This window comes from Panthera onca, chromosome D3 (assembly GCF_046562875.1).
Source record: "Panthera onca isolate mPanOnc1 chromosome D3, mPanOnc1 haplotype 2, whole genome shotgun sequence".
Taxonomy (NCBI): Eukaryota; Metazoa; Chordata; class Mammalia; order Carnivora; family Felidae; genus Panthera; species Panthera onca.
In genome coordinates, this window is record NC_138350.1 from 75,436,819 (window position 1) to 75,451,414 (window position 14,596).

Genomic DNA, 14,596 nt, shown 5'->3' on the forward strand with positions numbered 1-14,596 from the left:
TTTGAAGTGGATGCCTGGGCAATCAAGGCTCAAGTCAGGCACTTGCATTACAGACAACAACAACAACAAAACTGTCAGGGCTTATACTACAATTCCCTTTTACGCATAACCCCTAACAACCACATATCAGCTGTCTCCATATATTTAACTATTCTGGGTATTTCATATAAATAGAATGATAAATATGTAAACTTGAACCTGGCATCTTTCATTTAGCGTAATGTGTTGGAGGTTTTCCCCCCATGCGGCATATGTAGTAGCACTCCATTCTTTTTTATTTTTACTTAGTTTTTTAAAAATGCTTATTTATTTTGAGAGAGAGAGAGTGTGTGAGTGTGTGTGTGTGTGTGTGTGTGTGTGTGCACACATGCATAAATGAGGTGTGGGGGAAGGGGGACAGAGACAGAGAGAGAATCCCAAGACTCTGTCCTGTCAGTGCAGAGCCCAGTGCAGGGCTCGATCTCCCAACCCTGGGATCATGACCTGAGCCGAAATCAAGAGTCAGACACTCGACCGACTGAGCCACCCAGGTGCCCCAATTCTGCCTATTTTTAAATTGGATTCTTGTTTTTGTTGTTATTGAGTTGTATGAATTCTTTATATATTTTTGATATTAACCTCTTATCAGATACATAATTTGCAAATATCTTTTATTCAGTAGGTTGCCTTTTTGTTTTGCTGATGATTTTCTTTACTGTGCAAAAGCTTTTTAGTTTGATATAGTACTGATGGTTTATTTTGGCTTTCGTTTCCCTTGCCTGAGGAGACATACCCAGAAAAATGTTGCTAAGGACAGTGTCCCAGAGTTTACTGCCTATGTTTTCTTTTAGGACCTTTATAGTTTCAGGTCTTACAGTTAGGTCTTTATTCCATTTTGAAGTTTTTAAAATTAGTTTCTTAATTTAAGTATAATTAACATACAGTTATATTAATTTCAGGTGTATAATACAGTGATTCAGCAATTCTGTACTCAGTGCTCATCACTGTAAGTGAACTCTTACTCTTCACCTATTTTACCCATCTAACTCACCTACCTCCCCTGTTCTCTATATTTACATTTTTTTGGTTTGTCTCTTTGTTCTTCACTTTGTTTCTTCAATTCCACATGAGTGAAATCATATGGTATTTGTCTTTCTCGGACTTATTTCACTTAGCATTATACCCTCTAGTTCCATCCATGTTATTGCAAATGGCAATTCTTTTTTATGGCTGAGTAATATTCGTGTGTGTGTGTATGTGTGTGTGTGTATCCTGCAACCTTACTGAATTCATTTATCAGTTTTAGTAGTTTTTTGGTGGAGTCTTTAGGGCTTTCTATATGTAGTATCATGTCATTTGCAAAGAATGACAGTTTTACTTTCTCCTTACCAATTTAAATGGCTTTTATTCCTTTTTCTTGTCTGATTGCTGTGGCTACGACTTCCAATAATACGTTGAATAAAAGTGGTGAGAGTGGACATCTTTGTCTTATTCCCGATCTTAAGGGAAGAACTCTCAGGTTTTCACCATTTATTATGACATTAGCTGTGGATTTTTCACATATGGCCTTTATCATGTTGAGGTATGTTCCTTGTAAGCCTACTTTGTTGAGGGTTTTTTTTTTTTTTATCATGAATAGATGTTGTTCTTTGTCAAATGCTTTTTCTGCATTTATTGAAATGATCATATGGTTTTTATCCTTTCTCTGATTCAAGTGATCTATCATATTTATTGATTTGCAAATGCTGAACCATCCTTGTAACCCAGGAGTCAATCTCACTTGATTGTGGTGATTTTTTTAATGTATGGTTGCATTTGGTTTGCTAATATCTTGTTGAGGAATTTTGCATCTGTGTTGATCAGATATATTTGTTTGTAGTTTGATTTTTTAAATAATGTCTTTATGTCTTTTGGTATCAGGACAATGCTGGTCTCATAGACTGAATTTGGAAGCTTTCCTTCCTCTTCTGGTTTTTGTTTTGTTTTGTTTTGTTTTTTTTGGAATAGTTTGAGAAGAATGGGTATTAACTCTAAGTGTTTGGTAGAACTTACCTGTGAAATCATCTGGTCCTGGACTTTACTGGTTGAGAATTTGGGGATTATTGATTCAGTTTTATTGCTAGTAATTTATCTGTTCAAATTTAGGTTTATATGTAAAATACTATGCATAAAGCAGTCTATATTAGGTTGATGGTCATTTAAGTTCAAACCCATTCTAAAAGTGCTAAATTTGGACTCCCCTCTCCCCACCATTTTATGCATATGGTGTCACTATACTTTACATCCTTTTATTTTGTGGATCCCTCAACTGATTTTTATAGATATAATTAATTTTACTGTTTTTGTGCTTTAACCTCCATACTGGTTTCATAAATGATTAATGTACTACTTTTATTATGTTTGTTTGTAGCTGTGAAATCTTTTCCTTTACTAGTTTTCTTGCTCCTGATTGAGGCCTTTCCTTTCCACTCAGAGAATTCCCTCTAACGTTTCTTGTAAGACTTGTTTAGTGGTGATGAATTCCTTTAGGTTTTGTTTGAGAAACTCTTTATCTCTTTATTCTGAATGATAGTCTTGCTGGATAGAATATTCTTGGTTTGAGGTTTTTTCCTTTCAGCACAAATGAGCACTCCCTTCTGGTGTGCAAAGTTTCTGCTGAAAAATCAGCTGATAGCCTTATGGAGTTTCCTTTGCATGTAACTGTTTTCCTTTCTCTTGCTGTTCTTAAAATTCTCACTTTTTGCCATTTTAATTATTATGCATCTTGTTGCAGACTTCCTCAGGTTGATTTTGTTGTAGGCTCTTTGTGCCTTCTGGATCTGGATTTCTGTTTCTTTTTCCACTTTAGGAAAATCTTCAGCTGTTATTTCTTCAAATAAATTTTCTGCCCCTTTTCCTCTCTCTTCTCCATCTGGGATCCCTGTAATATGAATGTTATTACACTTGATGCTGTCACTGAGTTCCCTTAACCTATTTTCATTTATTATTATTTTTTAACTGTTCCGTTTGGTTGGATTCCATTACTTTGTCTTCCAGCTCACTGATTTATTCTCCTGCTTTCTGTAGTCTACTATTTATTCCCTATAGTATATTTTTAATTTCAGTTACTGAGTTCTTCATGTCTGATTATTCTTTGAAAAGTATTTTCTTTTTTTTTTTTTTTTTTAATTTTTTTTTTTCAACTTTTTAAATTTATTTTTGGGACAGAGAGAGACAGAGCATGAACGGGGGAGGGGCAGAGAGAGAGGGAGACACAGAATCGGAAACAGGCTCCAGGCTCCGAGCCATCAGCCCAGAGCCTGATGCGGGGCTCGAACTCACAGACCGCGAGATCGTGACCTGGCTGAAGTCGGACGCTTAACCGACTGCACCACCCAGGCGCCCCTGAAAAGTATTTTCTACTTCTTTGTTGAAGGTCTCAGTGAAATCCTGTAATCTATTCTCAAGTTTAGTAAGTATCTTTATGACCATTACTTTGAATTCTCAAAGTAATCAGATAATCAGGCATATTGCTTATCTCTGTTTCATTTAGCACTTTTGCTGTGATTTTTGTCCTTTCGTTTGGGAGATAATCCTTTGTTGCTTCATTTTATCAAACTCTCTGTGTCTGTTTCTGTGTGTTAAGAAAGTCATCTACACCTCCTGGTCTTGAAAGTAATAGCCTTATGAAGAAATGGTCTTATAGTGCTGTTACCATCCTGGCTCTTGGGCTCTCTAAACAACAGAATTTGACAAGAGGCTGAACAGGAGTTCCAGGCAAGCCTTTATTGGGGCTTATGCTCTAGCACAAGGGAGACACCACAAAGGGAAGAGCCTTCAGGCTGGCTTGAGGAGAGGTCAGAAAGAGTTTTAAAGAAACTTCGATGGGAAAAGGGTGACATATAAGCATGTAGAGATGGGGATTTCTTTTTTTCCTTCTTTTTAAAAAAATTTTTTATGTTTACTTATTTTGGGAGAGAAGAGAGAGCATGCACAAGTGGGGGAAGGGGCAGAGAGGAGAGATAGAATCCCAAGCAGGCTGTGCACCAACAGCACAGAGCCCAGTGCAGGGCTCAAACTTACGAACTGCAAGATCATGACCCGAGCCAGGATCAAGACTTGGGCGCTTAACCGACTGAGCCACCCAGGTGCCCCAAGGTGGGGAATTTCTTGACACGTGTGCACTTAAAGATCATGTATTTTTATGAGTCGTATGTGTATTTAGGATGTTAAATCTCCACCCTGGGTGTGATTTTTAGTATTATAATGAGGGAGAAACTTGGTGAAAGGTCAGCAGTGAGGTCCATCATGGCACAGACTGGTTTGACTCATTCTTTGCCAGTCTTTGTAGTAAGCATCTTCCTTTCAGTAAGCATCTCCCCTCCGCATTCCTGCAAGATGTACTACTCAAGAGGCACAGAGTTTTAGCTTTTCTTTTTTTTTTCCTTCCTTATGGAGGCAACCAAAGAACCCCAGATTTAGCAGTCAGGGTTGAGGGGACCCAAGTCCAGTCCCTCCTCCATCTCAATCCCCACTTCAGGTGTTGTGACCTCCTTATTCTTATGGAAAAGGGGCCAAAGGTCTCATCGTCAGAAACTGCTTCCTGCTGAGTGGGGGCTCTTGTCCCTGTCCTGCCCTGGAGGTGTCTTGCTGACTGTTCTAATGATTTATAAGGACTGGGATCCCCCTCTACTGGTGCAGGTTGGAACCCTTCCACCACCATTAGCTTGACTTGGAATTGTTGAAGCCTAGAAGACACAAAGTCAACCAGGAGGTTAAAAACACAGGACCCACAAAGTGACAGCAATAAAATGGCCACTAAAGGCCCAAGAAAAGGCAAGAACCAAGTCAACATTTGGGAGGTCCCCTTTAATCGAGTCCCAGGTGGTTTGGGCAGTGGGGTTGTTAAAATTATGTTGCCTGTTGGAGGATGATGTCAGCCTTCTGTTCCACCTGTCAAGAAACATTAATGAAACAAGATGTATCTACAACAGCACCTATTCCTCCTTGTTCAGCTGGGACATAATCCAAGGCTAATTTGTGATCTAAGATGCTTGAAGTCAGAGTCTAATGATTTTTGTATGAGTTTAAAACCCCTGTCCTGTTTCAGCCACCACTATGGACACGGTGGCTGTGACTTTGTTGGAAATTATTTCCCCAGCTAGTCCTATCCAGGAACCAACCAAGGTGATTAATTTGGTAATCAGTAGACCTACTGTTTGTCTGGACCTTTTTGGTGACAGATGAATTACATAGTTGTCAGGGAGTCCATCCCTTCGTCCAGCTGTTCAAATAATCATATGCCCTTGGGGTCCTTTCATCATCCCCACAGAGTAACAGGTGCTAAGGCTGTCTATACATGAGCTATTGTGACAGTTTCTCTGAATCTTACCTCAAGTTGTCTAGCTTAGGCCAACAACAAACATTAAAAGAGAGTTAGAACTAGAATCTAACTTCCACAAAGGTGTTATTGAAACATAATTTTTTCTCTCTAAAGCCACTCTCATTTCCATCAAAGATAGCCAAATAAAGATTAACCTATTTGAAAAATAAGTTCAGTCCTAATAAACTTGGCCTGATTATTTACATAAGCATAGTAAGAATACTGATTGACTATGTAAGTTTGCTTATATATATATATATATATATATATATATATATATATACATACATACATATAATATGTATATTTTGTTTGCTGGAATTTCTTATAAGGAATTTCCAATTAAACTTTTAATAGGCTTTCAAGGCCAGAAACCAGTCCAAATACGTGCTGTCACATTTGCCTTCAATACGTGTAGATTTGGGTGAGTTGCTTTTCTCAAGGTCTCCAAAATCTGAGGTTCCTGCACTTGCACTTTACTCACCTGGTAAAGCTGCTGGGAACTCTGGAAGCAAGGTGTCAGGCTAACATTTCCAAGGGGCTTTATTGGCTCCATAAAGTCTACCTTCATTCCTTACAGCTGTCTGGTCACATCTGAGTCTGTGAATGTCTCTCTCAAATAATGACATTCCAGTCAAAGCCTTGGTTGTATAACCAGTGTTTCCAATCGTGCCCTGTTACAAGGAGAACAGATTCTTATTGAACTTATGTAAATAATTATAATTGCCACGTAAGAAAGAATACTCACTGAGAGCTTATGAATTCTGGAGGGTTCAGGTAGAGAGAAAAGATAAATGTTTCAGTTTGTTTACAAAGGAATATTTTATCAAATATCTGTAAGTAATAGATGTCATAAGAGAAAAATTTTGCTTAAATCTGAAAGAGCAAACATTAGATAATGAGCAGTGTTTCCAATAAGTCATAATAACTGTAATATTTTTCAGTTCACTTAGTCCCATGTTATTAATTCCTATTTTGTGTGAATGCAGCTTTTCCCTTAGTTCCAGAAATTCTTACCCAGTTTAGCTTTATGATCTTGAAGATACCACAAATTTGTATTTGTAAAAAGTTCTTTTTATGAATCTTCTTGAAGCTGGAACACATTTGCAAGAGCATCAGAATGTAACTGTAAATGGCAGAACTCAAAAATGGGCACGGTTAAAAATCCAATGAGAGTCCCTTATAAAACAGTTGACAAGAAAATTTGGTTATTTTTGTGATGCACAGCACTTTAATAATTAGGATTTTAAGTGATAACGTTGTTCCAGAACATATTAAAATTTTAGGAATCTTATATACTTTCTGGAACATTTACTCACAGCATTTACTCACACAATAAACAGCATTCACTCACACAATAGAGCCTCAGATTTATCACCGTTTGTGCAAACTTCTCGTGTAACAACACACCAAATAGACAAGCCTAATTAGTTAAAAAGCCTTTAATTTAGAATTTGCATTTTGGGGAAGTTTGCTATAAACCTCAGAAGGTTCTAAAGAACATACCTAAATAGGATCATAGATTATTATAAAACAATATTTAATTATTCAACAAAGGTGGCAACAGAAGATTACAAAGGCAAATATATAGGGTTATATAGTTGTTAGCAAAAGTTAGCTCCTTTTTTTTTTTTTTTTTAACTTTATTTTGAGAGAGAGAGAAAGCATGAATCGGGGAGGGGCAAAGAGAGAGCTAGAGAGAATACCAAGCAGGCTGCATACTGTCAGTGCAGAGCCCAACACACGACTTGAACCCATGAACCGTGAGATCATGACCTGAGCCGAAGTTGGGTGCTTAACTGACTGAGCCACACAGGCACCCTGAAAGTTAGCTCTTTTAATGTTGAGAGGATTTAGTTTTCTTAAGTAATCAAGGCCCTGATAAAACCAAATATAGAAATCTTGTTTTTTTTCTGGGCAGATAAAGGAAAACAAAAAACTTTGTTTATAATTTATCAAGAGCAGACCAACAATCCAGGAAAACTTTGCTTTTTTCATAGAGGGAAAAACCAAATTTCAATCTTATATTAGTGTACTTTTAAGACTCTTCCATCCCAGTTTTTGTTCTGAACATTCATAAATTTTTTTCCAGAGATTCCCTTTTACAAACCTACAACTTTTCTTTTTCATTCAGATTTTGCCCTAAGTTTTTTTTTTTTTTTTTGTCTCTAACCAGTCTCATTTCAGGACATAATGACTTTCTTTTCCCTCAACAAAAATGTATTTTTATTCTCCATACTTTATCTTACCAAAAACATATCTCTAACATCCCTTGATTGAGTACAGAGATGTTTTATTATTTCTAGTAGTCTCAATTACATTTATCGGTATTTTTCATGCTTAGAAACCTTAATTTCTAGTAGAAACTGAGTAGTAAGCAATTGTGAACTGTTATACTAGTATTCTTTAAAGATTTTTTTTACCATTTATTTATTTATTTTGAGAGAGAGAGAGAGTGCACAAGCAGGGGCAGGGCAGAGAGAGTGTGTATGTATGAGTGGGAGAGGGGCAGAGAGAGAGAGGGAGAGAGAGAGAGAATCTCAAGCAGGCTCCACACTGTCAGAACAGAGCCCAATGTGAGCTCCAACCCATGAACAGTGAGATCCTGAACTGAAATCAAGAGTCAGACACTCAACCAAATAAGCCACCCAGGTACCCCCCCCCCCCCGCCGTGTTCCATAGATTGGCACATTTATGAATATATTTCATAATTTCTAAAACCATATTTCTTCATAGTACAGTCTTTTAATAAAGCATAAAACGTATTTATTAACAAACCCAAATTGATCTTTTAGTTTTCTTATAATAAGACAGTGTAGGTAAACCTGTGTTTAGTATTTAATGTTTCATTTTATCTTATTTGGAAAAGGCTTAGATATCCAATGAGTTTGAACCAATTTATCATTTAATTACCTAGCAAAACTTCAAGGCTACTAAAGATTTTGAAAGCTATAAACCTTTTTATATGTTTAACCCACTTGTTCTTACAATTACCCATGTGAACTGCATGTGACAAAATCAATCATTTTAAGTCATTGTTGAGACATTGCAACAGATACAACACAAATTTAGCTCATAAATTCAGGTAGAGTAAAAGCTGATATCTGTATTATATTTGATCTTGATAACTCTAAAACTCATGTCTATTTTAATGAAACCAACAACCTTGAAGTAGCTTTAATATTGAATATGTTGCACCTGTGTCTACCAAAAAGTTGATTGGGGCACCTGGCTGGCTCAGTGGGTGGAGCATGGGACTCTTGACGTCAGTGTTGCAAGTTCGAGCCCCATATTGGGTGTAGAGATTACTTGAGAATAAAACCTTAAAAAAAAAAAAAAAAAAAGTCAATTCCTTCCCCACTGTCAATTTTATCTGCAGCTCCAGTGGGGAAATCTGAAGTGGGCCGTTGGAGTCCAGGGGAGTCTTTGGGCCCCTTCACGCTGATTTGGGAGGTGCTTCAGTTTGAACCTCATAAGGAAGTAGCCCGACAGCTTGGGGTGCTTTTTGCTCCTTGATAGTGAGGGTGGGGGGAGCAGGAGCTGCTGGTGTTGACGGCCTGAGGATCATATAGGAGTAGCCCAGGTGGAGGTACAGGAACAGGAGGAGGGGGGAGGTAGAGGCAGAGGTGGCAGGGGCACCCCCCGGCAAGGCCAGAGGCAGATTCAAAGTTTGGACTAACCCTTTTCCATCTGTTTCCTATCTCTCCCTCCTGCGAAACAGGCATTTCCCCTGGTTGCTTTTCATCCCTTTCGAGGAGCTGGAGGAGCAGGCTGTGGGTTGGACTTTGGTTCTGGTGCCTGGGCTTGGGGCGGTGGATTTAGGATGTCCAGTGTCTGCCTGTCTCCCTCCTCCTCTTTCTCATTCCGACTTTTTGGGAAGGGGGTCAGGTGTCTTATTAGATTTTTGTCCACACTTGTCTCTCTGGTCCGTCAGTCGGGTCACTTCCCCTGAAGCATCTTTATTTTTCTTTTTTTAATTTTAAAAAAAGTATTTTTAGAAGTGGTCACAGTGCCCCAGGCTCAGGGTATAGGATCTGGGGTGCGGCCCCTCTGTGCACAGGTGGAAGCCCGGGGCCTGAGCTCCCCTGCTTGGGGAGCAATAACGATGCAATGAAGCATCTTTATCATGGGGGATCTTAAAAGCCTGAATGTAGGGAATCTCATCTCGTGTATTTGATCTCTGACAGAGTAACTCCGGTTGCGAGACGGTGTGATGATTTAACGATCCATTTAGTGGCCATCTTGTTACTGAGCTCAAAACATACATAGGCTCAGCAGTGTCACGATAAAACAGATTTTCCCTTTAGATACAGGATCACAACTGTAAGTGTGCCTATCAGACAGAATTCGCCCCAGCAGGCTGAGATGTGTGGAAACTAAATCCTCCCACCCTTATGCAGGCTACAGAAACAGACGAGGTCCGTCTCAGGTCTCCCTTCTTTGAGGAGAGAGGTACAGAGTCTGTTCCCACTCAGTTCTCTTTGGAGCTGAATGATTTAGACTCTCATATTATTAGCCAGAAAATTTACACAAGCCTTCTATTAAAACATCAATTTGTGTAATGCCGAATTAAAACAAATAATCCATCAACTCCTTTAGGTTATTCCCACCTGGAGAACACTACCAGTAACCATCAACAGCTGGAATCGAAGTCAGGATCATCAACTCAAATTGAGGAGGTCCGGGTATCAGGAGAAGTCCCCCGATACACCTGTGAGGTGCTGAGAAACCGCAGTGGCACAAGGGGCCGGTGCTGGCACGGAGCAGCCGGGGTCCAGGCGACCCCCAGGTGTTCTCAGGTGAGTTGCTCTGATGTCCTGCCAGCTGTGCCGGGAAATGTTAATGCAAAATGAACAAACCTTTTTAAAATTTTTAAAAAGGAAAAGAGTGAGTTGAGCCCAAGCTAGTACGGCTGTCCAGGATACACAGTCTTCACAAAGAAGAGAGTGCTCTGGGGAAGGAACATTTGGTGCAGGGTTATATGGTTTTTTTCACATAAAGATTACAAATTATTATGACAAAGAGCATTCTAGAAAATTCTAGACTTTCTCTCATGGTTTTAGTATGTGCAAGGCTGAATGACTTTAAAAAAAAATTTTTTTTTTAATGTTTATTTCTTTTTGAGACAGTGAGAGAGTGTGAGCTGGGGAAGGGGCAGAGAGAGAGGGAGACAGGCTCCAGGCTCCAGGCTCCAGGCTCCGAGCTGTCAGCACAGAGCCTGACGCGGGGCTCGAACTCACAAACCGCGAGATCGTGACCTGAGCCGAAGTCGGACGCTTAACCAACTGAGCCAGCCTGGTGCCCCAAGGCTGAATGACTTTTTAATATTATGGGAACCAGGAAGGTTTTTTATCTTTACGTTTGGAATGCTTTTTGGTGATTTTTTAAAAAAATAAAGCAGATGTACAATGTGGGCTCAGGGCAGGGAGAGGTCCCATGCTTTGAGATTTGGTTGAATCATTTTGTCCCTGATAAATGTTAAAGTAATGCTTTCCTGGGAGCCCACGTATTATTTAGGGGGTCTTCACAGAGGCAACGATGATATCTAAGTAGGCAATAAATTCTAGCAGCGAGGCCACAGAGAAGCCCACACTGTTCCTCCTCCCACAGATGGGGACAGAGGCTCGAGAAGCGTGTGCCCTGCTGTTGTGGTTGAGCCGTGTTTGCCTTCAGTCCAGGTGTCTGCAGTGGCCCTCTTTGCCTGTTGAGGGCAGAGTTTGGTCCCCAGCGCTCTTAAGGGGCCAGTGTGGGGCTGCCCTGGGCTTGAGTTGGGTCAGACCAGATGCCTGCCCTCAGCCCATCCGCCAGAACTGGTCACACTGAACTTCAGGGCGCTCTCCCTGTGTTGCCCCCTGAGAGGCTTTTACTGATGGGCGGGGCCCGCAGTCAGACCTGACATCTGTCCCCAGTCAGTCTGCTGGGGTTGTGGTGACCCGGAACTACTGGGCTCTCTCTTTGTACTGCTCCTTGTGAGGCTTTTGTTCATAGGCAGGGCCAGCGGTCAGATCAGATGTCTGCACCCAGCCTCTTGCCGGTTACTTTCCCCTGTCCCCAGGGCAGGAGTCACTTTGGAGTGGCTGGTAGGGAGCCGCTTGCACAAGGAGAAGCTTGTGGTGTCGCTTTGCATGGACTCCCGCTGAGCGGGGCGGTCGGATCGGGTAGTCCACAGGAGAATGCAGGGGCTGTGGTGTTAGCAAGCTAGGTGGTGAGGGTTCACGTTGGTCCCACAGCTGGCTGTGTGTCTAGGCTGGGGTGAGGGCAGATAGTGCCCACCAGCTCTTTGGTTCTTGGAGAAGTTCCCAAAGATCTCTGCCACTCCGGTGCATGTGTTGAGGTTAGTAAATAAATCTCCTTCCCGTGTACCCCAGGCACTTTTCAAACTGCTGCTTCTTTGGGGGGGATTTTTTTATTTCGTTTTTTGTTTGTTTTATATTATCTTTTGTTGGTGGTGTGGTTTTTTTTTTAATAATTTATTGTCAAGTTAGCTAATACACAATGTAGTCTTGGCTTCAGGAGTAGATTACTGTGATTCGTCACTTACATACAACACCCAGTGCTCATCCCAACAAGTGCCCTCCTCAGTGCCCATCACCCATTTCCCCTGCCCCTCAAACCCCCACCCCCATCAGCCCTCAGTTTGTTCACTGTATTTAAGATTATTCTGATTTGCCTCCCTCTCTGTAACTTATTTTTCCTTCCCTTCCCCTGTGGTGTTCTGTTAAGTTTCTCAAATTCCACATATGAGTGAAAACCTTTATGACTTTCTCGGACTTATTTCACGTAGCGTAATACCCTCCGGTTCCATCCACGTTGTTGCACGTGGCAAGATTTCATTCTTTTTCATTACTGAGTACTATTCCACTGTATGTATATATACGCTGTATATATACACTGTATATATATATATATATATGTATATATATACACACACACACACACATACACTGTATATATACACTGTATATGGCAGGGACCGTTTCCTATGCCCTTGCTTTCCGGCTTTCCCAGAGACAACCCACTGATTTTTAAAGTTCTGGCGTTAAGCCCCACTAATTGTACAAACTCGAAGTTAAGCCCCTCTGGTCCTCAAAGCTACATGTTATGGGGATTTGTCTTCTCAGTGTAGGTCCCCTGTGTCCAGAGTGCCTGGTGTGGGATCTGTTCCTTTCCCTTTGTGCACACAGTGTGTCCCTCCCATTTGTGATTAGTCTCGTAGGTTGGTTTGCTTTTTAACCGGCTCTGCCCTTCCTACCATTTTGGATGTAGCCTCCTTTCTACAGTTACCTCTGAAGAGCCGTTCTGCCAGTCCTTGGGTCATTTTCTGGGTCAGTTACACGAGTGTGGGTGGTGTATCTGTGGACAAGGTTAACCTAGGATCCTCCTCCACCATCTTCCCTGGAGTGTATTTTTGTGGATTGTGTAAGATACTGGCCCAGCTTCATTCTTTTGCGTGTGGATGTCCAATTTTCCCAGCGCCATTTATTGAAGAGGCTGTTCTTTCCCCATTGTATATTCTTGGCTCTTTTTTTGTAAATTAATTGACTATATGTGTGTGGGTTTATCTCTCTATTCTGTTGCGTTGATCTGTGTGTCTGTTTTTATGCTGATACCACCCTGTTTTGATTGCTGGAGTTTTGTAACATAGTCTGAAATCAGGGAGTATGATTCCACTAGCTTTGTTTTTACTTCTGAAGACTTCTTTGGATAATCATGGTCTTTTGTGGTTACCTACAAATTTTAGGGTTGTTTGTTCTATTTCTGTGAAAAATACCATTGAAATTTTGACCAGGATTTCATTAAATCTATAAATTGCTTTGGATAGTATGGGCATTTAAACAATACTAATTCTTGTATTCCATGAGCACAGAATTTCTTTCCATTTATTTATGTCATCTTCAATTGCTTTTATCAATATTTTATATTTTTTAGCGTACAGTTCTCTCACCTCCTTGGTTAAATTTATTCCCAGGTATTCTTTGTGACGCAGTTGTAAGTACAATTGTTTTAATTATTCTTTCTGCTACTTTGTTATTACCATATTGAAATGCAACAGATTTTTCTATACTGATTTTGTATCCTGTAATTCCACTGAGTTTTTTAGTTTTAACAGATTATTTGGTCGTGTCTTTAGAATTTGCTATACATAATATCATGTCATTGACAAATAGTTACAGTTTCGCCTCTTCATTTCTGGTTTGTGGGCCTTTTATTTCTTTTTCTTGCCTAATTTCTCTGGCTAGCATTTCAATACTTTATTGAATAAAAGTGGGGAGAGTGGGTATCCATGTCTAGTTCTTGATGATAGAGGGAAAACTTCCAGCTTTTTACCTTTAAATATCATGTTACTTGCAGGCTTGTCATATATGGTCTCTATTATGTTGAGGTACATTCCCTCTATACCCACATTGTTGAGAGTTTTTATCAGTGGATGTTGAATTTTGTCAAATGCTTTTTTTTTTTTTCATCTTTTGAGATGATTTTGTGATTCTCATCATTTATTTTGTTAGTGTGTTATATTACATTAATTTGTGGATGTTGAACCATCTTTGCATCCCTAGAATAAATCCCACTTGATCTAAGCATATGGTCCTTTTAATGTGTCGTTGAATTTTGTTTACCTATATTTTATGGAGGATTTTTGCATCTATGTTCATCAAGTATATTGGCCTGTGATTTTCTTGTGGTATATATCAGGATAATGCTGGCCTCATAAAATGAATTGGGAAGTACTCTTTCCTCTTCTGTTTTTTGGGAGAGTTCTAAAAGAAAGGATTGGCATTATTTGGTAAAATTCACCAGTGAACTTCTCTGGTCCTGGACTTTTGTTTGTTGGGAGGTTTTTGATTATTGCTTCAGTCTCCTTACTAGTTTAGTAAAATTGGTCTGTTTAGATTTTCTGTTTCTTCATGATCCAGTCTTATAGATTGTAGGTTTACAGGAATTTTTCCCATTTCTTCTGGGTTGTTCAGTTTAGAGTATAATTTTCCCAGTGGTCAGTCATGATCCTTTGTATTTCTGTGGCACCAATCTTTTCTTGGTGTGTCTAGCTAAAGATTTACACATTTTGTTTATCGTTTCAAAAACTAGCTTACTTTCATTTATCTTTTTCTGTTGCTTTTTTAGTCTTTATTTCACTTATCTTTGCTTTGATCTTTGTTATTTTTTTCTTCTACTAAGTTTGGGCCCTGCTCCTCTTTTTCTTGTTCTTTGGTGTGTAAAGTTAGGTTTTGCCTTTTTGGATTTTTTCTTGTTTCT

At 39.7% G+C, this 14,596-nt stretch overlaps 1 protein-coding gene across 1 annotated transcript in view; it reads left to right on the forward strand.

The window, feature by feature from the left end:
- LOC144613800 (uncharacterized) overlaps positions 1-14,596 on the forward strand; it is a 43,565-nt gene that overhangs the window by 16,328 nt on the left and 12,641 nt on the right. The window contains exon 2 of the mRNA XM_081790833.1: positions 9,941-10,140. Coding sequence (XP_081646959.1) covers positions 9,941-10,140 — 200 coding nt within the window. The remainder of the gene's footprint in view (positions 1-9,940; positions 10,141-14,596) is intronic.